At 54.1% G+C, this 27942-nt stretch overlaps 1 protein-coding gene across 2 annotated transcripts; it reads left to right on the top strand.

Moving 5' to 3' along the window:
• Window positions 1-284: 284 nt before the first annotated feature.
• On the top strand, window positions 285-27939 carry TARBP1 (tRNA guanosine 2 -O-methyltransferase TARBP1). Of its 2 annotated transcripts, none has more exons than XR_014793580.1 (30): window positions 285-1277; window positions 2903-3000; window positions 3806-3875; window positions 5656-5804; window positions 6193-6245; window positions 7816-7913; window positions 8527-8662; window positions 9583-9679; window positions 10107-10196; window positions 12189-12330; window positions 12619-12718; window positions 14039-14211; window positions 15408-15505; window positions 16299-16463; window positions 16991-17187; window positions 17510-17771; window positions 17865-18053; window positions 18527-18717; window positions 18895-18966; window positions 19711-19831; window positions 20759-20869; window positions 21281-21430; window positions 22524-22610; window positions 23048-23244; window positions 23840-23921; window positions 25486-25626; window positions 26254-26445; window positions 26585-26709; window positions 27062-27198; window positions 27455-27939. XR_014793580.1 is itself a non-coding variant. In XM_084868653.1 (30 exons), exons 1-30 carry the CDS (start codon window positions 332-334, stop codon window positions 27621-27623), a joined length of 4869 nt encoding a protein of 1622 aa, XP_084724779.1. In that variant the 5' UTR covers window positions 286-331; the 3' UTR covers window positions 27624-27939. The 2 variants fall into 2 exon arrangements, 1 of the variants encoding a protein (XP_084724779.1); XM_084868653.1 differs by having other exon boundaries at window positions 286-1277; window positions 25455-25626.
• Window positions 27940-27942: the final 3 nt, after the last annotated feature.

Raw genomic sequence — 27942 nt, 5'->3', positions numbered from 1 at the left:
TTCCTCTCTAAAATCAATAAAATATATTTAAAAAAATAAAAATAAATAAAATAAAAAACTAGGCAAACAGGGCGAGCGGCCCAGCCTCCAGGCAGCGCTGGTGCACGAGGCGCACAAGGCGCACAGCTGGACCAGGGAGCAGCGGCAGCAGCTCCGGAGCCAGCCGCGCACGCGCACGCGCACGCGCACACCCTTGCTTGGGCCGGCCGCGCATGCGCACACCCGCGCTGGGGGCCGACCGCGCAGGCGCACACCCGCGCTCCGGCGGGCCGCGCACGCGCACGCCTAATTTACGCGCCGGACGGCGGCGACGGCGGCGCGCGCGGGGCAAATGGAGTGGGTCCTGGCGGAAGCGTTGCTCGGGCAGAGCCGGGACCCCCGGGCCCTGCTCGGGGCGCTGTGCCGCGGGGAGGCGTCGGCGGAGCGCGTGGAGGCGCTGCACTTCCTCCTGCAGCGGCTGGAGGACGAGGCGGCGCGCGGCGGCGGCGGGGACGCGCTCCCGGAGGCCGCGCGCGAGGTGGCCGCCGGGTACCTGGTGCCGCTGTTGCGCCGCCTGCGCGCGCGCCCCGCGGGGGCCCCGGCCTCGGACCCGGCCCCGCCGGCCCGGCCCCGCCGGCGGCTGCTGAGGGCGGCGGGCGCGGCGCTGCGGGCCTGCGCGCGCCTCGCCCGGGGGGGCCCGCCGCTGGCGGCCGCGCTGGCCGAGGAGGCGCTGGGCGACCTGCTGGCGGCGGCGGCGGGGGCCGGGCCGGGCCTGGACGGGGGCGCCGAGGCGGCCGTGGAGGTGCTGGCGGCCGTGGGGCCCTGCCTGCGGCCCCGCGAGGACGCGCCGCTGCTGCAGCGCGTGGCGGAGGCGGCGCTGGGCCTGGCGCTGGCCGGGGACGCGGACGGCGAGGCGGCGGCGCTGGCGGCCGGGCGGCTGCTGCCGGCGCTGGGCCGGGCCGGCGGGGCGGCGCTGCGGGCCGTGTGGGCCGGGCTGGTGGCGCCCTCGGGGCCGGACCCCCGCGTGGGGCCGCGGCTGCAGGTGCTGAGCGCCCTGGCCGAGCGGCTGCTGCCGGCGCCCGGCGATGGCGATGGCGATGGCGATGGCGATGGCGAGGACGAGGCGGGCCCGGACGCGCGGCGCTGCGCCCGGTTCTGGCGGGCCGTGCAAGCCGGGCTGGCGGACGCCGAGGACGCGCTCACCCGCAAGCGCGCGCGGTACCTGCTGCAGCGGGCGGCGGAGGTGTCGGCCGAGCGGGGCGTCCCGTGCACCTGCGGCTCCTCCGGAGAAGCTAACGGTACCTGCCCCTCTGGCCCCAGCCCAGCCCAGCCCTGCCCAGCTTGGCTGTAGGGGAGGGAGGTGCCCGGGTTGGAAAACCAGCCCCTAGAGAGGTCGTCTCTCCCATTCAGGCCCAGTTTGGTGACTTCCGGGGTCCCCATAGCGCCCCCAAATTTGGGGGACCCTCTAGAGTAGGGGTGTCGAACTCAATCAGAGAAGGGGCCAAAATCTAAAATCCAGCCTAAATCGCGGGCCGAATGGTTTACTGAACAGTCATAAACTGACAATGTCATAAACTGACAGCGGAGTGCAGTGATGACAGCGCGGTGCGGGCCACATTGCAAGGCCTGGCGGGCTGGATTTGGCCCGCGGGCCTTGTGTTTGACACATGTGCTCTAGAGAGACACCAGTCACTGCAGCTTGAGCAGTGGGCAGTTCCCTGCCTTACTGACCTGTGGGATCACTTAGGGGCTGGGCCCACGTGTGCACTGTATGGTGGTAGGCCCACTCTGATAGGAAAGAGGGGTTAGCTGCCATCAGATGGGAAGGGAAAGGACCTGGGCCTGGGGTCGGCAAACTGTGGCTCGTGAGCCACATATAGCTCTTTGGCCCCTGGCGTGTGGCTCTTCCACAAAACACTACGGCCTGGCCGGGTCTATGTGGAAGAAGTGGGTTAGAAGAAGTTTAAGTTTAAATGTGGCTCTCCAAAGACATTTCAATCGTCGTGCTGTTGATACTTGGCTCTGTGGGCTAATGAGTTTGCCGACCACTGATCTGCCTGACCAAGTGAGCTCGGTCTTTATTTATTTATTTATTTATTTTTTAATTGATTTCAGAGAGGAAGGGAGAGAGAGGAACATCAATGATGAGGGAGAATCATGGATCGGCTGCCTCCTACTCACCCCCCACCGGGATCGAGCCTGCAACCCAGGCATGTGCCCTGATGCCGAATTGAACCCTGACCTCCTGGTTCCTAGGTCAGCGCTCAACCCCTGAGCCATGCAGGGCTGGCTGCTGAGGATTTCCATGGCAACCCGGCATGTGCCCTTGACCAGAATCGAACCCGGGACCCTTCAGTCCGCAGGTGGAGGCTCTGTCCACGGAGCCACACCAGCTAGGGCTGAACTCAGTCTTGAGTTACAATTCTGTAATAGAAACCATAACCATCACTTTTTTTTTTTTTTAATTTCCCTTGGTAATTGAGGAGCAGGATTTACTAATGTTTGTTAATCGTATGGTTCTTAAGTCAACCTGTTTAGGGTATTTTTGCCATTGATTCAATAGAATGAGTTTTAAATATATATTTAAAATATATATTTTTTACATTGTGAGCTATGCTTCCAGTATTTTCTTACTGAAAAGAGTGGGTGAGATAGCAGGGTCTCCCTTCAGCTTGGTGTGTGACATTTGATCAGTGGGTTTACTGAAATGGGATTCATGATTTTCCTTATTGATGTTTCTCTTTCTCCCTCTCCCTTCTCTGAAAATAAATATGTCTATTTGTTTTCCTGTCTAGGCTTTGATTCGGGGCCCCCTCCTAATTAGAGAAGGCAGCATTTGATAATAGTGGGAAACTTTAAGATGTAATATTGTTAAGAAACACACAAAATTTGCCAACTAATTTTCCTTTTAACTTTATTACAGGCCCGAGTCTGTTTTGGTGGTCTGAGGAAAAAAAAGATGAGCTGCTCAAGTTTTGGGAAAACTATATTTTAATAATGGAAACTCTAGAAGGAAATCAGGTAAGTGTTAACGTACTTTAACAAATCCCACATAGGTCCAGCTCTCCACAGAATACCCCCAATGTTCTGTAAAAGCAGCGCAAAAAGACCAACTTGGATATAGTGTGCCTTGTTTTCTTGCATGAATGCAATTTAAAGTGGGATGTAAACCCAGAAAATTAAAGAAATACTTTCAGTTGACTTAAGCTATCATTCAGAGAATTTTGTCTTATTCCATCCTCTCTTGACACTTCTGAAGTGTTAGTCTCTCGACATTCTGAATAATCTCCAAAGAAATACACACTTAGGAAAGTTTTACTTAAAGCTGTTCTGAGGTAAAGCGTTATTAGGTAAATAATTGCCTTTTAGCCGGGACCGGTTTGGCTCAATGGATAGAGCGTCGGCTTGGGGACTGAAAGGTCCCGGGTTCGATTCCGGTCAAAGGCATGTACCTTGGTTGCGGGCACATCCCCAGTAGGGGGTGTGCAAGAGGCAGCTGATCGATGACTCTCTCTCATTGATGTTTCTAACTCTCTATCTCTCTCCCTTCCTCTCTGTATAAAATCAATAAAATATATATTAAAAAAAAATTGCCTTTTAATTTTGTAGGTGTTTTTTCTTTTTTAATTGTTATATCTGGGCCAACCTGGTCACTATATTATAGGTAATGATCATTATCTTTGTCGCACTCACTCTTACATACTTGAATTTTTATTAAAAACTGGAAGAAGTAGGCACTGTTTGTTTTTACGTAGGGGTGGGGAACAGAAGGGCCGCTGCTGCGTAAATAGAGTGAAATTTCCATAAGACTTGCTCTCATTTTCAGATACACGTGATAAAGCCAGTTCTGCCGAAGCTGAACAGCCTGTTTGACTCTGCCGTGTCAGAGGAAACCGGTAATGGTTACTTTTCTTTTGATTTCTTAGTAGCATTTGTCATTTTCCCCCTTTTGTATTATAACTAGCGTTTGCTCGTTGTAGAGAACTGGGGAAACCATAAGAGTGTAAGGAGAAGGTAAGAATCTGCTACTGACACTGCATAGCGTAGCTTCTGCACTGATGGTAACGCCGTCTTCTCGCTCAGCGGTCTCTCCAAACACATCTGCCTGTCTCCTTAAGTCTGAGCATCACTTTAAACGGCGGCAGAGTCCTCTGTGATTTAGAGACATGGGCGAGTCTCTGAATATTTGATTTTGGAAAACATCAGACGTGGACAGGAGAAGAGTTTGCATGGTGAACCCCATCATCCAGCCTCCAGCAGGGGCCAGCCTGTGGCCAGCCTGTGGCCATCCTGAGCCCTGTCGCAGGGGCAGCATCTCCGGCCCCTGCCACATCCGCAGGCACCTCCCCAGGAGCAGACATCCCTAAAAGAGAAGGATTCTGGTCCTGTTTTAATGACGCTGTAGTCTACATTCTATTTATTTATCTTTTTATTTTTTAAAATATATATCTTATTGATTTTTTACAGAGAGAAAGGGAGAGGGATAGAGAGTTAGAAACATCGATGAGAGAGAATCATCAATCAGCTGCTGCTTGCACACCCCCTACTGGGGATGCGCCTGCAATCGAGGTACATGCCCTTGACCGGAATCAAACCCGGGACCTTTCAGTCCGCAGGCCGATGCTCTATCCACTGAGCCAAACCGGTTTTGGCGTATTCTACATTTTAAAGAGTAGCTCTTTGTTATTGTATATTTTAACTGCTTTCCATTATTCTCTAAATATAATATGTGTCATTGTTTGTTAGTTACTGTTTAGAGGTTTTCCTTCCATATCTTGGACTTCTCAGGAAGAGAAAATTCCAAGATATAACTTCAAATATGGTGTTTACGCCTTTAATACTCTATCATGAGAGCTTCCTAGGAGAAATATAATGAAGTTAGAGCTTCCTGAAATTCCTTTATGAAATTATGTTTAGATCAGTGAAATGCTAACAGTGTTTAATGATAAGATTCTACATTACCATGTTCACACAACGAGAATTAACCTATGTGAAGAGTTTTCGTGCCTACTCTGGAAAATGACAAGTTTAGTAGATTTCCTTGGAAATCGAGCTTTATTGAGCTGGTTGCTATAGTTTCCCGAGATGCTGGATTTTTCAGACTGTGAGAATCCGTTGTCTCGCTTGGGGCTAGCCTATAATTGAATTCTGTTGTGATTTCACTTAGGCATTTATTATTAAAATGATTCTCTTGTTATTGCATTTTGCCCAGAGCTCTTGGCAAACTAAATTAAATAGCAGTGACAGGTTTTGAAAAATCACCACTGTCAAAGTATCTTGATGTAAATTACAAATAACGGGCCGATTTATTTATAGAATGCCGTGAGTTAAAAATGCTGATATTTTTTCCCCCCAACAGAATTAAAGGGTATGTCAAAAGAGTCAGTATCTCTAACATCCACATTCATCCCATTTCTCCCCCTCGCTCAATTCGAAGTTTACTTAGTAGTGTCCAGATTATGCTAAGGACTGGGGTAAAGTGTTCAGTTTAGATATACTACTTTTCACTTTATTTTTGTCCGTTTTCCATGAAAAAATAATTTTGACTTTAAGTTCCGGGGATGGGATTGAACACAGACGCCCCTCTGTGGCGTTGGGAGGCAGCGGTGTGCCGGGTGTGTGTTGGTGACGGGATAGTCTGCATGGACCCTGTGTCACCCTGCGCCCCTCCCTCAGGTCGCTGGCTCCTGCACCCCTCCTGGCTCCTGTGTGTTTACAAGAGGATGCTGGAGAGCGAGAACAAGATCCTGGCCAAGGAAGGGGTTTCCCACTTCCTGCAGCTCTCCGAAGGCAAGGCGCTTCCGCTCTCACCGGAGATTTCCGAGGTGCCACAGCCTTTCCTCCCAGTTCTCGCATGCGTGCCTCAGTTTCCCCCTCCCAGCCCCCGCACTTCCTGTGCGCTTGTGTTTTAGACCAACGTCTAGTGACATTATATTTGAAGATATGACCCCTCCCCCATCTTCCAGGCATAGGGAGGGGCTTCAGTTTTTCTCTGGGGTATCTTTCCGTGTTTTCTTTGTAACACCTTTATTTCCACCGTGGGTTTCTGTTTGGGTTCCTTTCTTCCTTCTTGACATAACTCTCTACGTTTTTTTCAGGTGAGAAAATTCTCTGAGACGGTCTGTCATGCATTAGCCTCCAGCGCCAGAGGCAGCTGCGCACGCTCACTCCAAGTGACGATCGCACTCTAACAGCAGCTACTTTTCTTTCCAGTTCATTATCGGCCCGCTGATGGACGCACTTTCGGAGAGCTCTCTGTATGGCAGGTAAGCACGCGATGTCATTTAGCAGCAATGCAGTCACATCTCTCTGATAAATAAATTCAATGTGTTCATGCAAAATGACCAGATTGGTTCATGCATTCGGTGCATAATATCTGTTGCCTAATAAACATTCACCTTTTCCTTATCCTGTCGCCTCTCCTGTTTGCTTTCTTCTTGCCTTTCTCCTGCTGTTGTACCCAGCCCTCCTCCTCGTCTCTCTTCTGGCTTCCTGTCCTGAGCCTTTCCATCCTGGGCTTGGGAAGTATGTCTTACATCACTTCTTCTCACCTCCTCTCTCCCTCCTCTCTGCCCTCTTGGACGTTGTAGTGACTGGCTAACCAACACTTTAAACCTTTTTCTTTTAACATTTTTATTTCATGTTAAGAACAGTTGTGAGAATAACACAAAGAATCCCACCTACCTTTCGTCTGCATTCCCCGGATGTTAACGTTTTCACTTGCTCTGAGGCGCGCTCTCTCCCTGTGCGCGCGCATCTGTTTCGTAGTTCTGTCTGCTGAGCAGACTTGCCCACCTCTGTCTAGTTCCGTGTCTGTCTGTCTGTCTGTCCACTCAACACATTAAAAACCAGGGGTTCAGCCAACCCTTCCAGTTCCAGCCGCATCCCACAGGCTTCGTCCTCCCCTCCCCGCCCATGTCTGGTGGCGGCAGCCGTCGCCCGGACACTGGCCACCAAACCCTTTGGAAAAGGTGGGCGGGTGAAGCGTCTGAGCATTATCTGTATTCCTGGATTTTATCTTCAAAAACTTCCCTTGCTTTTGAAATTGTGTTGTCTTTCCAATTTAGTCTACGTTCATGCTTGCAAGTCTTCCATACGTACACCTCTAAACAGGAAAAAACCTCCCACCATCAGTTTCTCTAAGAAGTTTAACTCGGTGCTAAGTTACATTGGTATTCAGTCCCGTTGGGTAAATATCGAAGGAGGATAGCAATGCTTGACTCGCCAGCTGTTTTTAGTTTTCCAATAACTCATCTCTGTGACTAGTTTTCTGAGGCGATTAGTCAGCCTTTCTGAAGCCACAGACAGAAGCTATGACCCGTGCTCTGGCGCTCTGTTCCGTTAGCAGGTGGTGTTTCTGCGGGAACCGTGGAGCGAGCAAAGTGGCTTTGGTAGATGTTAACAAATTATTGCTCTTGCAAAAGTAATTTTACTCCTAATAGGTCTCTTTTATTGAATACCTAAAGATTTAAAAGCATCAGATCACATATTGGAGGTAATAAAATGTCATTTTAAATAATCACATTGAGACTTTTTAAAAAGTGGGACTACTTAGCAAGATCTGTATATTTGTGTTAGGGAAAGTGTCAGGAAAAGGGAAGTCCATGCCTACTTAGCATAGCACGTCACTAATCGGGTCCACTGCCCTAGAGGGTCCTGGTGTTGCTGTGATCAGAAGGATCCCCAGTATTTGACTGAGAAATAAAAAGTAGGTCCAGAAATTAAAGATGCTCTCACTGTTTTTATTGAAATAACGTTGGGCCACAGTCCACTTAGTTTCCATCGTGCTCATCTGTAAATAAACTTTAAACATGTGTTTTTTCCCTCTGTCTCCAGGTCGCCGGGCCAGCAGATGGGGAGTGGGTCTCCATTGGGATTGAAGCTACAGAGATTTTTAGCTTCTTATGTCTCCCTTCTTCCCGAAGAACTAAAGGGTATGTGCAGGAAAGGTTTTGTTCGTTTGTTTTTAATTTGTTACCTTTAAAAAGTTACTTATTTTAGTGGATTGGTTATAAGCACCATCCTGTGACTGTTATACCCGGTATTACCAAGACAGTTTCCTTTTTCTAGGATGTGCAAATTGTCAGACTGACACGCTCCCACGTGGCTGGTCCCGCTTGGCGTGAGCCCGTGGCGGGGGCGTTGGCAGGGGTGCTGCCCTGTTCCCTCTTTTCCACTTGTTTCTGTTGACTTCCAAACACCAGTAAAATGGGTGGAAGGAGGGAAGAGCATGGCCCTAGGAAAACGGTGCAAACAGAATATCCGTTGTGGTGAAGTCCCTCCAGAGAGGTTGACTTAGGAAGGTGGAGAGAAAAATGCACCTGCCTTTTGGAAGGCTCGGTGCCCCGGGCCCAGGATGGAAAGCGCTGTGTATGCAGAGACGTGTGTGGCCGCTCTGTCGCCTGTCCGTTTGGAGACGGCGGACTGGTGGGTGTGGGGTTCGCCGCATTAGGGTTCTGAATTGCCTTTCCCGCCTCATGGCTCCTGATGTTGGGCGTGTGGTCATGTGCTGTTGGCAGCGGTGACATCTGACACTTTTTCTTCCAGGTAGTTTTTTGTTAAAGTTTATCCAGAAGATGTCCAGTAGACACTGGTGTGCTGTTCCCATTCTGTTTCTGTCTAAGGCCTTGGCCAGTGTCCCGAGATGCAAAGCCCTGGGTCCGGAAGGCCTGCTGGCCCTCAGGTAATCGGTCTGGGTGCTCACCGAGGGGGCTGGTGCTTTCTGTTAACCTGGGGATATTTTCCCATTGATTTTTAGAGAGAGAGAGAGGGAGGGAGGGAGTGGGAGAGAGTGAGAGATTGAGAAAGAAACATTGATGTGAGAGAGGTACATCCATTGGTTTCCTCTCTCACACACGCTGGCCGGGCCTGAGGATCAAACCTGGAACTCAGATTTGTGCCCTTGACCGGTTATCGAACCCGTGGCCTTTGGTGTGTGGGCTGGCTCTAACCACTGGGAAACACCAGCCCAGGCTCTAGCTAATGGTTTTAGTTAATATTCACATTAGGATCTTTGAGCTCTTAATTTAATTTAAAAAAAAAAATAAATTGAACTTATTTTGTTTTATGAATTACTAATTTAAGTATGTGCCATTACATATGCTATGACCACTTTTAAGGCCAGTAGGTTTTTTTTTTTAATTACATTGATGTGTAGGAAACTAGACCGCAAAGTTGTTTTTTAATGTAACATTCTTGTTGTAAAGTAGGGGTGTCGAACTCAATCAGAGAAGGGGCCAAAATCTAAAATCCAGCCTAAATCAAGGGCCGAATGGTTTACTGAACAGTCATAAACTGACAATGTCATAAACTGACAGCGGAGTGCAGTGATGACAGCGCGGTGCAGGCCACATTGCAAGGCCTGGCTGGCTGGATTTGGCCCGCAGGCCTTGTGTTTGACACATGTGTTGTAAAGGATCTTCATTCTGGTCTCATTGTTTTTAAGAGGTGTGTTTCCTACTGAGAGGGCGCTCGGTTAGCGGCCTTACCGGAGTCTCGTGGCTGCACACCGGCCTGTCGGTGACGTCACTGTCGGTGACGTCACTGTGGGTGCCGGCTGGCTGCCGGTCGTCGGCACACGGGTGAACTCTGTTGTCCTGCCAGGGGCGTCCTGCAGTGCACCATGGCCACACACCAGATCCTGCTGCGAGGGGCCGCCCAGTGCCACCTGCTCCACGCGGCCATGAACCTGGTCCACGTGGTAAGTGCGCCTCCTTCCCGCGTGGGCACGTCTTTCTCAGCGGGTGGGTGTGCAGGAGGGGACGGAGCAGGCCCATGAGCGTCTGTTACAGGGTCCGCCCTTGGCTGGCAAGTAATAGGCATTTTCTTATAGAATGTTTTTGCTTTTAGATAGTGATCATCTTGTTAAAGTTTGTAAGATGGTAACCTTGATTTTAAGGAAAATATATTTATAAAAAAATCACATTTTACATAAAGGGTTGGTTGTCTATAATCAATATCTTCATTTCAGAAGAAGTTTGATAATATTTTCTTTTTAAAAATTATTTTTTTTAAAGATTTCACTAGTGTACTTTAAATAGTATACTAGGCTGCTTTTACGATGGTTTTATTTTATTCAATTAAAAGGTTTAAAGTAACTGTTAAAACTCCCCCGTCACCATCGCCAGGAGGAAGTGTCGCTGTCGGACTTCTCCGCGTTTCTCACGTCTCTGAGGCAGGAGGAGTCCCTGGGCCGGGGCACGTCCCTGTGGACAGAGGTGAGGAGGGGAAGGGTCTGATGACAAGGCCTGAAATCTTACAAACATGTCTGCTAGCTGAACTCATCAGTAGCCATGTGAGAGGAACAGGAAGTACTGCTGGGGAGAGAGAGATGCTCGCTGACCCGTCTGCTGGAAGTGTCTGCTGGTGAAGACCCACAGGCACCGCCTCCTCAGGGCTGAGCGGCTCCCTCATTGGCTCCTCGGGGTGGGGAGGGGTCAGTGTTAGTCTCAACTGATTTATTCATTCATCAGTTTTGTCCTTGGTCAAGTGGGGTGTTCTTAGTTTCATTATCATTATGTCTGCTTACATGTGATCTGGGGCTACCTTAATGGACTCAGAAACTTTTTTTTTTTTAGTTCTTACCTTTTAGAAAGACCTGATTATTTACTTTATATTGAAATTCATGTATGCATTTGCTCATTAAGAAATATCGGGAAAAGAAAGTTGAGAACAGAGATTTCACAATTACATTTGATGAAAGAGGAATTCTGGGAAGTTCTGTGGCTTAGTTTTGCAAATCTTCTGAAAGGTGTAATGGAGAAGGCTAGGACAGAAGTTGTGTTTTAAGTTAATGTATTTAAAAATGCACATGATATGATAGAAATAAACTTGTGAGGCGGCAGGAACTTTAATTATAACTTACATTTCACATTCACTCAAAAATAAATATTCTTGTTTTAGTACGTGAAGCTAGGATGAATTTTAATTGAAGGTTATAATTTGTTTTACATAATGTGCTATTTTTCAGAGATGTTCCTTATTTTTTTAATTTTATTTTTAATTTTATTGATTAAGGTATTGCATATGTGTCCTCATCTCTCAATTAACCCCCAACCCCCCCGCCCCACTCATGCCCTCACCTCCCTGGTGTTCATGCCCATTGGTGAGGCATATGTGCACGCACACACTCCTTTGCTTGATCTCTCCTCCTTTCGCCCACCCTCTCCTGCCTTCCCTCTGAGATCTGGCGGTCTGATTGATGCTTCTCTGCCTCTGGATCTGTCCCTGTTCGTCAGTTTATGTTGTTCATCATATTCCACAAATGACTGAGACCATGTGGTATTTGTCTTTCTCTGACTGGTTTATTTCATTTAACATAATGCTCTCCACTTCCATCCATGCTGATGCAAATGGTAAGAAGTCCTTTTTTACTGCAGCGTAGTATTCCATTGTGTAGATGTACCACCGTATTTTAATCCACTCTTCTGCTGATGGCCACTTAGGCTGTTTCCAAATCTTAGCTATGGTCAATTGTGCTGCTATGAACATAGGGGTGCATATATCCTTTCTGATTGGTGTTTCTGATTTCTTGGGATATAGTCCTGGAAGTGGATTGATTATTGGGAGGAATGGAAGTTCCATTATTACCTTTTTGAGGAAACTCCATACTGTTCTCCACAGTGGCTGCACCAGTCTGCATTCCCACCAGCAGTGCACGAGGGATCCTTTTTCTCTGCATCCTCTCCAGCACTTGTCCTCTGTTGATGATAGCCATTCTGACAGGTGTGAGATGGTACCTCGTTGAATTGATTTGCGTCTCTCAGATTATCATGACTTGGAGCATGTTTTCATGTGTCTCTTGGACTTCCCTATAACCCCTTTAGAAAAGTGTCTATTTAGGTCCTTTGCCCCTTTTATTATTGGGTTGTTTATCTTCCTTGAAGAGACTGTCTTGACTCCGTTGTATGCTCTTGCCTCCTTTGTCAAATATTAATTGAGCAAAGTGGTTTGGGTTGATTTCTGGGTTCTCTATTCCATTGGTCTATATGTCCGTTCTTGTGCCAGTACGAGGCAGTTTTGAGAACAGTGGCTTTGTAATATAGCTTGATATCTGGTATTGTAATCCCTCCGACTTCGTTCTTCTTTCTCAAGATTGCTGCAGCTATTCAGTTCGGTTTGTTGTGAAAGAAAGCAAATTGGCTTTGGGAAACTAGGGACCCTTTGCTCGGGTAGGCTTTTAAAACAAAGCAATAATGTTGTCTTCCCAGCTCTGTGATTGGCTGCGTGCTAACGAGAGCAGTTTTGGACGATCCTCAGCGTGTGGCTCCGTCGGACTTCAGGAGCCGTGCTCTCTAAACGCTCACGTCACGAGCCTCATCCAGGAGTTCCTCGCGTCACCTGCGTGGGAGAGTGAGTCTGAAGCCATTCTTCTGGATCGGTGTGACCAGGGTTTTCGGAGAACGTTATCTGGTTTCAGATCGAGATAGGGCTTTACCACCGGGGGGAGGGGGGGGCGGGTAAGAGAGAAGGATGGAGGGACTGGGCCTGCGGTGGTGTGTGTGACCACAGGCCGTGGCACCTCGCTGCGCCGTCATCACTGAGTGTCGGGGAGACACAGTCCTCCAGCCGCTGGAGTTTGGAGCCTCCTCTTGGGCTGGTTCTGCTCATGCTTTGCCAACTCGCCTGTCCTCCCTGCAGCCGGAGAAAACTGCCGGATGCCTGACTGGGCTGACGCCAAGCTGGTGGCTCTGATGGTCTTGCTGGCTGTGGACGTGGACGGAAGGAAGACCCAGCACAGGTAAGCGCCTCTCGGCTGGAAAACAGAGCTCCCCCGGAAGGGGCTGCTCAGTGATGGGGCACATTCAGCATCGTCCCCGATGGGCCGGCACTGGCCACGGGGCGTGAGAGGGAGGCCCTGGAACACTGGCAGCACGCTATTATACGTTAACAACAGGCTCAGCACAAAAGGCTCCCAGGGTGGTGACTGGGAGAGAAGGTTAAACAGCCTACAGTGATCTCTGAACACGTAATAATCTGGCCTGTGTGTGTGTGTGTGTTAGAGGCCCGGTGCATGAATTCGTGCATGGGTGGGGTCCGGCCAGCCTGACCAGGGGGAGGGGACATGGGTGGTTAGCCGGCCTGCCTGCTGGCCGAACTCCTAATGGAGGGGACAGTTTGCATATTAGCCTTTTATTCTGTAGGATAGACACGGAGTGGCCAGATGATTATGCATTCAGAGATCACGATAATCAGGCCACTCTGTGTGTATATATTAGAGGCCGGTGCGTGGGATGCGTGCACTGGTGGGGGCGTGGCCTGTGGGGATCAGCCCCCTCTGGGAGCACCACCCATCCAGGCCAGCTGTGGATCCGCCCTCTGAGCAGCGGCTCCCTGGTCCGGCATCTCCCATGGAGCCGGAGCACTTGTCTCTCCAGGGACCCAGTGGGGGCCAGGCCCAGGGCAGTAGCACTGAGGCGGGGGAGTAGGCTCAGTCCCTCTGCTAGCCTGGGGCGGCCTGCGGGAGTCTGAGGAGGAGCCTGGGGCGAGGAGGCGAGGGATGGCAGCCCGGGTTCCTGCCCAGAGGCCCCAGGTTCATAGCAGGAGCAGCTGCTCATCCCCGTCAGCCATGTGGGAGCACATTGACCACCAGGGGGCAGCTCCTGCACTGCCCTTGGTGGTCAGTGCACATCATAGCGATTGTATACCTGTCATTCTGGTCGCTCCGCTGTTTGGCTGCTGGGCTTATGTCATTTAGGATATGTACATGTTCACATGCACACAGACACAACACGTATGTGAACATATATATCTTTAACATGTCTCCTCGCCTCGACCAGCGTTCGTGTTTTTGAATTGGGAGGCAGGGGCTCAGCATTTCACTCCGCAGACAGAACTGTGCTTCCTACTGCGCCCAGAGCGAGCTCATGGGTTCTTCCCGTGCTTTCCCCCGGGCCTCGCTCCCTCGGGAAGGTCAGGCGGGGCTCCGCGAGCAGGTCGGGGAGCGGCCAGTCCAGAGGCGCTGGGGTGAGCTCGCAGTGGCTCTGTCTCACTAGTTCACAGTTCCACAAACGGAGGTAACTTCCTCACGCTTTTGGAATTCTTGTTCTTTAACCTCTAGCGAGAGGCAGAGGACGCAGAACGTGCTGAGGCTGTTCCTGGACCCGCTCCTGGACGCCCTGGCCAGGCTGGGCTCGAACCCCTACCTGCCGCTGCGGAAGGCGGACCGGAGCCTGCAGGCGCTGCTGGCGCTGCTGCGCACGGGCCCGCCGAGGGGCGCCCGCGCCCGGGACGGTGAGGACGCTCCTCTCCGGGCACAGCGGGTGGTGAGGAGGGGAGATCCCACCGGTCTCTCCTGCGGGCGGGGCCCGGCTTCCCCGGGGTGACTGCGGTGTGACATCTACTGGGCACTGTTGGCTTCAGAATGGGGTTCATTTGCTTCTGTCTCTTCAAAACTTGTGTTTCTGCAGCCGTGTCAAATTCGGTGCCTGCCCCCTGTGGCCGGCATCGGCCCGGAGGCTGCCATAGAAACACTGTGGCCCATGGGCCCTGGGCCCCGCTGCTGGCCTCAGGGATGCATTGGCTGCAGACACCAAGCTCCTCGACCTGGCGGCTGGGGGTGAGGGTGAGGGTGGAGGAAGCATGGTTCAGGTTAAAGCCATAGATGGGATGAGCTGCATTACCTCTGGAGGGAAGAAACCATCAGCTTCCCCCCGGCTGGGAGGTCAGACTGGGAGCTCGGAGGGCTTCTGGGTCTGCCCTGAAGGCTCACGTTCTCCGGTGTCCCCCAGAGGAAAAACAAACAGAACTTACGTCTGCTGCTTAACTTTTAGACCCTTGACCATGACCCCTGTTTTAAAGCAAGATCCGTTCCCAGCTGCCTCTGGGCGAGGTGCTGCAGAACATGAGCTAGAACCTGAGAGAGGCAGCGACTTTCTACCCATTGTTTAAGGGAGCTCTTCTCTGAGCGCTCTGAGCAGAAAACGCCTCCCGTAGACAGAACCGCAGCGGGGGACGGGGACGTGGGGTGCTCCCTCCGCCTTAGGCCGCAGTGCGGGCGCATCTGCAGCGGGAATCACCAGCAATGAGCGTGAGCGGACCCTGGCTTCCGGGCCCTCTGGCCACTTCGCTGTGGATTGAGGACATTTAAAGTTTGAAGAGATCCAGAGAGACATGGATGAGATCAGTTGTAACATGCGTGTGGGATAGCGGGGCTAGCTCAGACACATGCGTGTGGGATAGCGGGGCTAGCTCAGAGGTCTGGTGTTCTGGTAACGGCAGCAGAACCGAAGGCCGCCCTCGGGGCCGGCACTCCCCGAGGCTGCCAGGGTCAGTGCCCCTCCCCTCGGCATGGCGACTGTTCCGTGTCGGCACCTGTGTTTGGTGCGGGGCTCACCCACGTGCTCGCCGTAGCTGTGCTTGCGCCGGGCCGGCTGTGTGTTGTGCCGGACGGCTGATCGCTGCCATTGAGCCGATCGCTCTCCCCGCAGACGCCGTGTCTCCGCTCCTCCAGGACCTGGTCCTGTCCGCCGCCGAGAGCGTCTCCGCCTTCCTGCTCCGGAGGCTCACTCTGAGCGAGCTGAGCACTGTGAGTATTCATCGCGTGACTCCCCTTGTTTTAGTTTTTATTGATTTTAGAGAGAGCTCCCTCCTGCCCCCCTCCCCCCGCCTGGGAGTGCTGGGCGTTAGGACCGTCCACCCAGGGTCCTGTCTCACTGAGTCCATTGGTGCCACCACTGACCGCCTGGCAGGTGCCCTGAGCCAGAGGGGAGCCGCCCCAGGTGTTCCCGGGCCCAGCGGCTCTGCAGGAGCTTTCCCAGCCCCTCTGCCCGCATGGGTGTCACCCCCCGGCGGCTGGAACCTGGCAGAGGGCCCGGCGTGAGGGGAGCCCGTGAGCTCCGATTGGGTGAGAGGGCCTCGGCGGGCACAGTGATAGCGAAGGCCCAATCCCAGCCGCGCGGTGCAGCCGGTCAGCACGCTCTCTCGGTCTCAGAAACCTGGGTGGGCACACGTGGCCCTCCGGCCGTGGGGACAGGAGCTCGGGGCTCAGGAGCTGCCGAGGCCACAGAGCAGAGGTGAGACGGACTGAGCCCCGCTCTGCGCGTCCCCGACCCCCGGCTCATTCCCGCCCTCCCTCTGGGCTCAGAGGCCGCAGCGGCTCTGCCTTCCGGAATGTGGTGTCAGGGTGGCCGGTGAGGTAGCTGCGCAGCAGGCGGGTCCCCCTGGGCTCCCCGAGAGGAGTCCTGGCTGCTGGGCACGGGTGGCAGCCCCGGGGAACGGCCTGTCTCGGCGCAGGTGATGCTTTCACACGCACTTCCTGTCTGACGCCGCCGTGTGCCAGGCCTGGGCCCTGCGTGGTGACGTGTCGCTGTCTGTCGTAGGTTGCAGACCTGGACCGCTGCCAGCTGTACCTGCAGGTCTTCGCCGAGCTGGCCGGCCTGGCCGGGGCGCGGGGGCAGCGGGGCAGCCCCGCCCTGAGGATCATCTCCCCTCTGAGAGACGCCTCCCTCCGGCACCTGCAGGACGCGGACGCGGACGGCGGGCTGGTAACACTGGGCTTCCGTTGAGAAGGGTTCCGGGAGGGGGCACGGGGTCCTCGCTCCTGGCAGGAAGGGCACTGGGTCCGCCTGCCGCAGCCTGGCGCTCTCCTCGCCCGCCGCCCCTGCGCGGACTTGGCCCCAGGTGGCGTCCGCTTGCTTTTGGGGTGATTGATGTCTGTCTGTCTCCACCAGGGCTCAGTGCCTGGAGCATTTCTTAAAGAACAGGGTAGGCGGAGTGGCTGTGAGCACAGGCTGTGGAGTTAGTCATCCTGGGGGTGAATCTGGCTTTGTCCCCGCTGCTGTGTGACCTCGGGGAAGGCACTTCCCCTCTCTGGGCCTCAGACCCGCAGTTGCCGGGCGTCTTGTTTCCTCCTTTCTGCTCACGTGGCGGGCACGGGGTTCCTTTGTGTCCTCTGATGCTCAGGAGCAGGAGGAGAGACGGGCAGGATCTCCGAGGTCGGGCAGCCTGGGTCCTGCCCCCCATAACGCTCCGGTGAGTGACGGGTGAGTGAGGGCGCTGTTTTCCTGCTCAGGTGCCCACGCTCGGGAGGCAGGTTCAGAGGGCGGTCAGCATGGCAGCCTTGGCCACGGTGTGTGAGGTGTGCGAGGCCCTCGGCCAGACGCCAGAGCTGCAGCGGGACCCTCCGGATGCCGGGCCCACGGACAGCCTCCTGGCCGCTCTCCCGCTCAATCAGAGGCTGCAGAAGCCGCGGCCGGAGGAGCAAAGCAGGTGTGTCCCCCCGGAGGGAGCGTCCGCGAGCATCCCACTGCTCGTGTGGGAGCCAGGCTCGTTCAGGGCGTCACCGACGCTGGACAGGGTTCAGGAACTCCGAGCGGAGTTCCGTTCAGGCTGTCACGTGTCCCAGTTGTTCATCTCCGTTATGGACACCCGGGAACTTCCCGTGTTTAGTCTCCAGTGAGTCACACCTTCATGGACGTTAGAAGTCTCCCGGTGTTCCAGTAAACAGGCTGTCTAACAGGGACTTAGTCTCTCCCTGGAAGGCACTGAGCCGGACTCAGGAAGGACAGCAGTGACCGGCTTTCTGTTTCAGTCTTCTGGAAGAATCGCCGTGCTCCCCGGGATGGGGCAGAGTCGCCGCGCAGTACATCCACGACCAGTGGGCCTGCCTCTCCTTCCTGCTGAGGAAGAGCCCCGCCCTTCCGCCCGCCTCGGAGGGTGCGGCCCCGGGCCCCACCCCGCCCGCCCTGCACACGCCCGAGAGGACTCTGCAGGCCGCGCTCGCCGCCCTCACCGTCCTCCGCTCCGACCGCGTGGGGCCTGTGCTCCGCTGCATGAAGCTGCTGGTTCCCCAGGTAGGCAGCGAGCCCCGGGTCAGAGAACGGCGTGGGAGATACCGATCCTGAAGTGATGTGATGGTCATGTCTTCTCTTCCCCCGCCCCCCCAGCTGCTGGCCGCCTCTGAGTCCGTCTGCGTCGAGGCGTTTGACGTGGCTTGGAAAATCATATCTACTCTGAGCAACACTCAGCTGGTGTTCTGGCCCAATTTAAAAGCTTTCGTTCAGTTTGTGTTTGATACCCAAGTTCTTACCATTGCTGCACAAATCAAGGGCCAGGCATACTTCAAAATAAAAGAGGTAACTTTCTTGTCATTTGGGGTAAAAAACACGTAACATAAAATGTACCGTCTTAACCCTCCTGAGGTGCACGACCCTGCTGGCCCCGCTCTGCTCAGCACACACATAGGCCCCAGGTCTTTGCTGACTCGGGGAGGGAGGTCACTGACAAAATGCAGAGAAACCGAAACTGTTGGGGAGGTATTTTTCTCTCTTTCCCTTTGGAGAGCGGCTTCTCGGGAGTTCTAGGTGAACTCACCACCAGTGACATCTTGTTGTAACTGAGAAATGAAAATGCGTAGTCTGTGATTGCTGAGCATCTTGCAGACTTCTCTAACAACAGAGAATTTTTAATTTTTTGGACTGTTCATGCTTGTGTGGGATCCACCATTTGGAGCCAGTCCCACCCAGGCAGTTTCTAACAACAGGAATTTTTTGGAAACAAAACAACTACCTTGGTCAGAGGGAACACTGACGGTTGGCTTTCATTCCAGATTATGCGCGAGATGATAGACATGTCGGCTGTGAAAACCGGAGTCTTTAATGCCCTGGTAACTCACTGCTGCCAGGCGTGGCTGGTGCCTGCTCCAGGCGGGTCCCAGGGGTCTTTTTCAAACGCTGCCAGTTACAGCGAGCTGGTCCTGGAGGCGTGTGTGTTTGGACCTGTGTTCCGGCGTGATCAGAGGTAAGGCTGTCATTCTTCCAACCTGCCCTCACTTACATTAAGTAGCTGCATGGGTAGACTTGCTATTTTGAGCTTCCACTGAGCAGAATACAAAGTTTTAGTTCATTTAAATTTGGGCCCTTAATTTCTTCTTTTCTGTCTAAAACCTGTTCTTTGTAACATGTTTCTTATGGACAGACTCATTCAGGACGTGCAGACCTTTATCGAAAATCTTGGACCTGATTGTGCGGCAAATGTTGTTATTGAAAAGTAAGTCCGAGGATTTCTCACATCTCGTCATAAATGGGATGTTCACAGTTGAACGTCATATGAGAAACGTTCTGTATTTGTTAAATTTTTTAAAATATATTTTTATTGATTTCAGAGAGGGAGAGAGGGGTAGAAGAATCCATGATGAGAATCATGGACCGGCTGCCTCCTGCACACTCCCCACTGGAGATGAGCCCACAACCCGGGCATGTGCCTTGACTGGGAATTGAACTGTGACCTCCTGGGTCATAGGTCAATGCTTAACCACTGAGCCATACTGGCCGGGCAACAATTTCACTTATTTTACTGGACACTGTAAGTGCTGGGATGCAGAGAGCACAGGGTGCCCCAGCTTTGCCCTTCACGGGAGAACACGCTGGTGTGGGACGGAGGAGCCCGCTGAGGCACTGGAGGCGGAGTCTCGCCCCTGAGCTGTTCAGGGTCCTCGCTCCGGAGCAGCCTCGTGAGCTCTGAGCTGTTCTGTGCAGAGGAGCTGCTGCTGGCCCAGGGCCGCTGTGCACGTGGCCTCCTGTGCTTGTTCCCACTTCCTGCCCAGGCACCCCGTGTGCCATTCGTTCGGCACCTCCCCCGTCCACCCTGCCTGACAGCCCTGTCCTGAGCGTGGGCCCTCCTGATCTCAGAGAACTTCGGAAGGTCTTGATGTTTATGTATCTTGGAGCTGGAAATTGAGGTGTTTTTATGTTCTGAAATGTATTAACGCGGACTCTCCTCTCACACTTTTAGTACCAAGAGAGAGGACCACTATGTCCGAGTCTGTGCTGTCAAGTTCCTGTGCTTGTTAGACGCCTCCCGTGCGTCCCAGAAGGCGTTTGTGGAAGACCTAGCCATCAAGCTGTTAGAGAAAGTAAATGCCTTCTGCTTTTGTTACCGTGAAGCATCTTTGTTTTTGTGGTTAAGTCAAAATCCAGTATTTGCTCTTTCTGCTGACAAAGTCTCTAAATGTTGTTATAAAAAAAAACAACCCATGAGATTTGTATTCCTTCCGTGTTTTTACTTAAATCTCAGTAATTGTCCAACCCAAGTTGCTTTTGAGAACAAGTGTTTCCTGCACTCTAACCCTCCCTCCGAGTTTTCCAGTACCAGTGCAAACCAGTTATATTTAGTGTGATGTACCCACCCACGGTTTTATGTGAGAAATAGGGTGCAAAGCTAGGAATTTAGAAATGGCCATAATGTGAGGAATTTGTGTTTGAATCTATGGAATTGTGTGTAATGAGCGTCACACTGCCTGCAGGAGGGACTGTGCATGTCCGGTGCCTTGAGAACATGTCAGTCTCTGTCTCTCCTCTCTCTGGCCCAGGTCTCCCCCTTCACCACCAAGGAGGCTTCTCAGAGACTGTGTCCTGCAGACAATGACATCTCCTTTCTAATTTTTAAAAAATATATTTTATTGATTTTTTACAGAGAGGAAGGGAGAGGGATAGAGAGTTAGAAACATCGATGACAGAGAGACATCGACCAGCTGCCTCCTGCACACCCCACACTGGGGATGTGCCCCCAACCAAGAATCGAACCTGGGACCCTTCAGTCCGCAGGCCGATGCTCTATCCACTGAGCCAAACTGGTCAGGGCTCCTTTCTAGTTTTAAAAGCAGATGAGCGAAGTAAGAAAGGCCTCGTTGTGAAAGGAAACTAAGAGTGTCTTCCTTCTCGTCCTCTCTGCGGGTTGGAGGCCCAGGGGCTAAGTCTGAAGCTGTGGTTGATGTCTCCGTCAGCCACAGACTCAGCACAGACTCAGCGGGTGATCGATCCCGTGTTGACCCCGCCCCCAGGAGGCACTGGCGTCCTCGTCCAGGACGCGATGCTACGTGAACTCCCAGCAGCACCGAGTGAAGAACCGCGTGTGGCAGGTCCTGCTTGTGCTCTTCCCGGGCTTCGATCAGGTGCGTGGGCCCCACAGCGGGTGGGACCTTTGGCCATAACGGCTCCGCGTGGACAAACCGCAGCAGGAACTGTCAGGCTGTGTTTGGAAATGACGTAACCTGCTGAACAATTAAACTTCTTAGCAGTATTTTTTAGTGGCATTTTTAAAGTTAAAATTAATAACCAGTTTGAGTTGCTAAGAGACTAGATCTTAATCGTCCCTACCACAAAAAAAAGAATTAATTACGTGACGTGGTAGAAGTTGTCAGTCAATGCTACGGTGGTAATCGCATTGTGATATGTAAATGCATCAAGTCAGCATTTTTGTCCCTTAAATTTATAGTTACATGTTAATTACATTTCAGTAAAAATAAATACAAGACCATTAATAACCCTAACACAATTTAATTTGTAAATTTTGTTTTTCTCAGGATTTCGTGAATAGGATCATTGACAAGATTTTGCAGGCTGGCTTCACCAACAGCCAGGCGTCCATAAAGTATTACATAGAGTGGATGATTATCCTGATCCTTCACAAATTCCCGCAGTTTCTCCCCAAGTTCTGGGATTGCTTTTCCTGTGTAAGTACAGGGGATTTTTCCTGTTTTTAAATTAACAAAAGACATGGCCTGTGCTGGGAGGTGTGTTTCGCTCTAATGAGCTGTTGCCTGGCTCTCAGTTGCCCTGGCCCAGTTGTAGTGTCATCCTAGGTTGTGTTTTGAATTAACTGAAGAGACAGAAACCTCTGGCTTACCTTGAGAGCTAATGTGTTAACAACAGAACAAAGATGGGAAAGGCTTTGGTTAGTAAGAAGGGAAACAGGTGAGGGCTACATGTGACGTCCGATCTCAGAAATAAGGATGAAGAATAAGGTGTGCCCCTTGCGCTTCCAAGGAAACTTCCAGTAGGTAAACTTTAGACGACACCAAAGTAGGCTCCAGTGAGTCTCTCACCAGTGGAAACAGACGTCGGTTTATTCCATTCTTCCTTCATGTCCCTCATCGTCCCCCTGCCCCCCACCCTCTCGCATGTCCTGCGCCCCGAGTCTCTGAGGAGGTGACACAGGATCGTGGTGGGTGATGGCCAGGCCTCTGCTCTGTCTGCCGTACTCGGTCTCTCCCTCACCTGGCCCCCCACGGCTGCTGGTCCCTCCTGTCCACCTCTGTCCACGGAGCTGCCCCGAGCTCGTCCCCCTGCAGGCACCTCTCACGGTCACAGTCATTTCCATGCCGAGTCCGCAGCCCTTCCGGTCTGCGCGGCTTCCGTCGGTTCACGGTCACAAAATAATGTTCTTCCCAGTGGCGACTGGTAGAAGGCTTCTGAGCCCTCTCACACTTAGCTTTCCGTCCTGGACCTTCAAAGCCACGGTCCCCTGACATCTGTGTCTGTTGGTCTTGCTCGCTCTCCACCTGTTCGCTCCTCCCTGGCTCCCTGCCCTCCAGCACTGCTCACCTGCAGGCCTCCCCCACCACCCGCCTCCCAGGACGTGAGCGATGCCCGGCAGTCGGCCCCGTGTGTTGGCATTCGGTTCTAGGAAGTTGTTTTCTTGGCTTTTGGTACCATATCCTCCCCCGGGGCTGCAGCTGTGACCAGAGACTGCCCCCTGCTGGCCCGCAGTGTCGCCGGCCCAGAAGCCCGAGTGACCTTCCATCTGATTTTTTTTTTTTTTTTCAGGGTGAAGAGAATCTTAAGACCAGCATTTGTACGTTCCTGTCGGTTTTGTCCCATTGGGACATCATCACTCAAAACCTTACAGAAAAGGTGAGTTTAAACTGGCCATCAAAATAGAACTTTTAACATTTGTCCGAATGTTTGTAAGTGTAGCATTCCTTGTGTGTTCTGCAGTTTCTCCCGTGGACCCAGCTGGCTACAAGCCCGTCGGGTGGGGTATCTGTACCGTAGTGTTGGGTCTTCGCCTTGCCCGTCAAGTTAGCACGTGGTACAAGCAGGAGGCTGGGTTATTTTAACGTACATGCGAGCGGGAGGGTGGGGAGTGCCAGAGTGCCGCAGGGTCCCGGGATCTGCCTCTGGGGACCTCCTACCCGGCGTCCGTCTGTCCAGGGAGGAGGTGGGAGCCAGGCGTCCGTCTGTCCAGGGAGGAGGTGGGGGCCCGGAGCCGTCGGGGACGGTGATGCCCGTCTCCTTGGCCGCGGCCGTCGGCCGAGGCGGGAGCCACAGAGCGGTAACTCTCCTTTCAGACGCTGGCCCTGAGGCAGGCCCTGGTCGTCGCGCTGCAGTGGGGCTTCAGCCACAACTTCAGCGTCCGCCTGTACGCGCTGGTCGCGCTGCACAAGGTCTGGGGCCTGTGTGAGGCGCAGCAGAGGGGGGAGCTGGGCGCCCTGGCGGCCGTGATCGAGGCCAGCCTCAGTCAGGTGGAGAGCGCGCCGGGAGCCGGGTAAGCACGCGCCACGGCCCCTCGGTGAGCAGGGCGGCTGCAGGCAACGCACACACACACACACACCACACCACACACACCACACCACATACACACCACACACCACACACACACACACACACCAGGCTCAACTGAGGCCCTGTGGGGGCACAGAGCTGGGCAGCCGGGCGGGGCCGTGAGAAGTGCAGTGTAATTGCAGTTGGGTTGTGGCTGCTCCTGACCTTGTAAATCCCTCCCGTGGACGGAGGGTCACATGACCCCTCAGTCCCTCCTCCCGGCATTCCCGTCTGTCTGTCAGGCCGGTGTCTGTCCGGTGCTCCAGGTGTTTCCCATCGTCCCGTCGTCAGCTGCCCATCACCTTGGGTGGAGCTCAGACCTCTGCACCCCGAGAGCCCCCCCACATTAGGTGCAGCCCTGGTTCCATTCTGTGCATCATTCTTAGTTATGTGACCGAGTTATTTGTTTAGCATTTCCTTAGGTGTGTACCTCTTAGGGTGAAAGTCACACCATTTCCCTCCTTTCCGCACCCTGCAGTGGGCAGACCGGTGCGGGTCTGACCCCCCTGCCCTGTGCCTCACACGCACTGTCCCCGCAGGAACGCCAGGAAGAACTGGCAGCGCATCCAGGACCACTTCTTCTTCGCCGCGTTCCACCCGCTGCGGGACTACTGCCTGGAGGTGAGCGCTGCCGTGTGGGTGCTCTTCGCCGTCTTCCCGGCGCTCCCTTTGCCAGCGTGGCCGGAGGCCGGCAGTGAGCGCCCCTCCCCTCCACACGGGGCTCTGAGCGTGTCACACGAAGGGGACCTGCCGCAGTCCGCGCTCACGCAGGGACCTCCCAGTCAGTCCCTCTCAGGCAGTCTGCCCGGTGCACACGGGAGGGCAGTGTCTGGACGTTAAAAGGAGGGGGTGAGGACGCCTGTGTGGGTGGGTTTGTGTAACGAAGCCCCTTGCTAACGAGAACAAGATGGGCTCTTGTCGACTGCCTTGTCTGGTCCTGGGCAGCAGGTGACACCCACCTCCCGCCATGCTCATGTCGTTAACTTCCAGAACCACAGGCGGGTCTATAGCCAACCAGGCAGCCATCAGCTAACTTTCTCTCTAAGGACTAACCTGTAGAAATGGCATTACTTTGAATCAAGACATGCGGCCTTGCTTTTTTCCTCTAAAGAACTCAGACGTCTCCGCTCCTGTGCACAAAGCATTAGTTACTTTGGTGGATCACTAATGCCCAGCCTTCAGCCGAGCTGCAGCTCTGCGCATGGCGAGTCCCCTAGAGCGTTAGCTGCTTCCTGTGTCACTGCAGACACTGCCCTGGGTTTTCCGGACACCAGACCCGCTCTGCGTCCTCAGTGCGCAGGCGCCCTGCTCAGCCTTTCTGCAGGTTCTTTAGTGCCTCAGCTTGCGCCCGCCTGCCGCTCGGTGTTCCTGCAGGATAAGGCCTCGCTTTCCTCTCCTGCCTCGGACGGCCCCCCTCTCCTGCTGTGCATTTCACTCTCCGTCCCGATAGGAACCCTAACTGTGAACGGACGCTCAGACTCCCTCTCACCGTCTAGTTGCAGTTGTGATGCTAACTTAAACTTGCACAGATGTTGCATGAAGAAAACCATACTTGCTCTAAAGACTTTAATCAAGACTTGCATGTTGATCTAAACTTACTGTTTCATTTTAAAATTGCCTCTTACCTGTGCTTCCGCTTCTTCTGGCCTTGGACTCCTGGTTCTCAGTTCCCATAGGTAAGAAAAGGGACTGTTGGTGTGATGGCTAAATTGTGTATCCTGAGCAGTTTACAAAACACCTGCAAATGTGCTGGTGTTTTAACCCCGTTTCATCCACATGTTTCAAACGAGGAGGCAGCCAGGAAAGGCTGAGGGCTCGCCTAGGGGAGTGGAGGGGAGGAGGGCACCGGAGAGCTTGGCCTGGTGCGATGGAGAAGGAGGGGTCAGTGAACAGCACTTGTCCAGACGCCACCAGCATCAGTACTGACTCCGCCATGGGCCGTCAGTGCATCAGGGACCCGAGTTCGAGACCTGCTGCTCGCAGGTTCTTAAAAAGGACGGTCAGACACATGGCAGTACTTGGATGCACTTGGCCCAGACAGGATGGTCTGGGGAATACACTAGTAATAATCAGTTGTAGTTTAAGCATTTGTATTTCTTGGCTACTTTGTTGTTTTTAAGGGGGAAAGTTTAGATTTCACAATTTCCTTTTCAGACCATATTTCACATCCTTCCGCGCCTTGCAGGCCTCGTTGAAGACGAGTGGATCGCCATCGACAAGTTTGCCAAGTTCACGGACCTGCCCTCGGGGGCTGGGGCTCTCCGCTGCCTCTCGGCGACGCCGCTGCGGGAGCTGAGGCCGGGGGACTGGGCGCAGCAGGACGCGGGTGAGTGTCCCTCCCGCTGCCGGCTCGGGCGCCCAGACCCGCCGGGCTGGTGCAGGCTGAGGCCGGGAACGCGGCTCCCGGGGAGCAGAGGGAACGTGGAACCGCCGGCAGGTTCAGGGCCTCGGCTTCGCTGTGGAAAGCCAGCACCCGCCTCTGCTCCCTCAGGAACTCTCCTTAGAATCACTGCTTTTCCACTCTATGTTTCTGTAAAATAGGTTTTAAAAAGGGCCAAATTCTGAGTGAAGCAGAGCCTGGGTTCTAGTCCATCCTCGCTGGTTGGCAACGGCTTCCCGCGGTCCCCCCCAGCCCCCCCGGCCCCCCCCGGCCCCTCCCTCACAGCCACGCAACGGAGCCATCCAAGGCCAAGCTCCTTTAAAGCCACAACCGATCCCAACAGCTGTGCCCCGGGGTCTGCATTCCTGCCCCGAACCCCTCGCCAGGCCCTCGCTGCATTGAGGTCTCCTCTGCCCGGCCGCTCCCGGGCGGGACCCTCCACAGCTCTCGGTGCCACGCCTCCCGGCGGGACTGACCCTGACCCTCCAGGCCGCTCCGCCCGGCCCCTCCTGCAGGGACGGGGCACAGCACACGCGGGACTGGTCTCCACAGGCGCGTCTCCTCTCCTGCCAGGCGCCCGCTGCGGTGACGCAGACCAGCAGTCCGAGTGGACGGACGTCCAGAAGAAGGCTCTCCCGTGGAGACACGCGGCTCCCGACGCAGACCTGGAGCTGGCGTCCCAGGACCGCGCTGCCAGGCTGGGCAAGGCCATCGGCCGCCTGATCGTCGTGGCCTCCCTCATCGACAAGCCCACCAACCTGGGAGGTACTGCGTCCGGGCCCCAGACCCGCAGATCCTGAGCGGCCGTCACACGCCCGCGTGGCCGTCTTCCCGGCGGCCGCTGCGGGAGGCGGGGTGTGCGCACTGCACTCAGCCTCACGCCGACGTCCCCGCTTCCCCGCAGGCCTGTGCCGCACCTGCGAGGTGTTCGGGGCGGCGGCGCTGGTGGTCGGCAGCCTGCAGTGCGTCAGCGACAAGCAGTTCCAGCAGCTCAGCGTCTCGGCGGAGCAGTGGCTGCCTCTGGTGGAGGTGGGTGGCGGGGTCCCGGCTGGGGCGGTCGGCTCCGTCTGCAGTCTCCTTCCTCGTGGTCGGCTCAGGGGCAGGAATCCACAGCAGTTACCGCTCCAGTAAACAGCCCAGTGCTGCTCCCAGGTTCCCCAGCTCCACGTGGTGGTGCTTTTAGAAACCAGTCGTGTAGGGTTCCTTCCGGGAAAGCACGCCCTCCTGGTGTAGGAGTAACTATAGGTGTCTGTGATGCTGAGTGTTCTTGTTTATAGTGTCCAGTTCTTTTTTAAAAGGCTTAGGCAAGCTCAGCCTGGGGGTGTTCTTAAACTCTCTCGGCGAAGCTGGGGCTGACTTTCTGCTCTGGAAACGGCTGCAGGTGAAGCCGCCGCAGCTGGCGGGCTACCTGCGGCAGAAGCAGGCGGAGGGCTACACGGTCATCGGCGTGGAGCAGACGGCCCGCAGCACCGCCCTGACGCAGTACTGCTTCCCGGAGCGGGCGCTGCTCCTGCTGGGGTGAGCGCCTCCCCGCGGCTCGGCTGGAACAGGTTCAGAGACTCCAGGTCACCTGATTCCCCACGCTGCACCACCCCTGCTCTCGCCTGTGACGCACGCTGCTGGGAAGCCCGGCTTTCCCTGTATCTCCCCGGGCGGGTGGTCTTTTATCCTCCTTTCCCTCGTCTCTTAGACTGGCCCTTCCTCCCAGGACTGAGGCAGGAGAAAGCAAGCCCAGGCTGCCTGGGAAAACACTAACTGTCCTCTCCCCTCACAGGAACGAGCGGGAGGGCATCCCGGCCGGGCTGATCCAGCAGCTGGACGTGTGCGTGGAGATCCCGCAGCAGGGCGTCACCCGCTCGCTCAACGTGCACGTGAGCGGCGCCCTGCTGGTGTGGGAGTACGCCCGGCAGCAGCTGCGCCGGCGCGGGGGCGCCCAGGCCTGAGCCCCCTCCTCCGGGGGACCCCGGGGCGCGAGCCCCCTCCTCCGGGGGGACCCCAGGCCTGAGCCCCCTCCTCCGGGGGACCCCGGGCGTGAGGCCCCACTTCTCCGAGAGGAGGTATCGGTGCTATGGGGACAGTTAGAAAAATCTGCACAAATGACACAGATTCTGGATTTACCAGAATAATTTGTGCATTTTTTCCCTTATAACTTAATGCCAAACTTTTTCATGTGCCTTAAACATATTACGATAAATTATATTGTTGCTTTAGTAAAACGTTTTAAGCAACTGTGGAAATAAAACTATTTCTAAAAGATCATTT

This window comes from Pipistrellus hanaki (assembly GCF_964339955.1).
Source record: "Pipistrellus hanaki genome assembly, chromosome: 20".
Lineage (NCBI taxonomy): Eukaryota > Metazoa > Chordata > Mammalia > Chiroptera > Vespertilionidae > Pipistrellus > Pipistrellus hanaki.
This window is presented reverse-complemented; position numbering and strand designations above follow the sequence as displayed.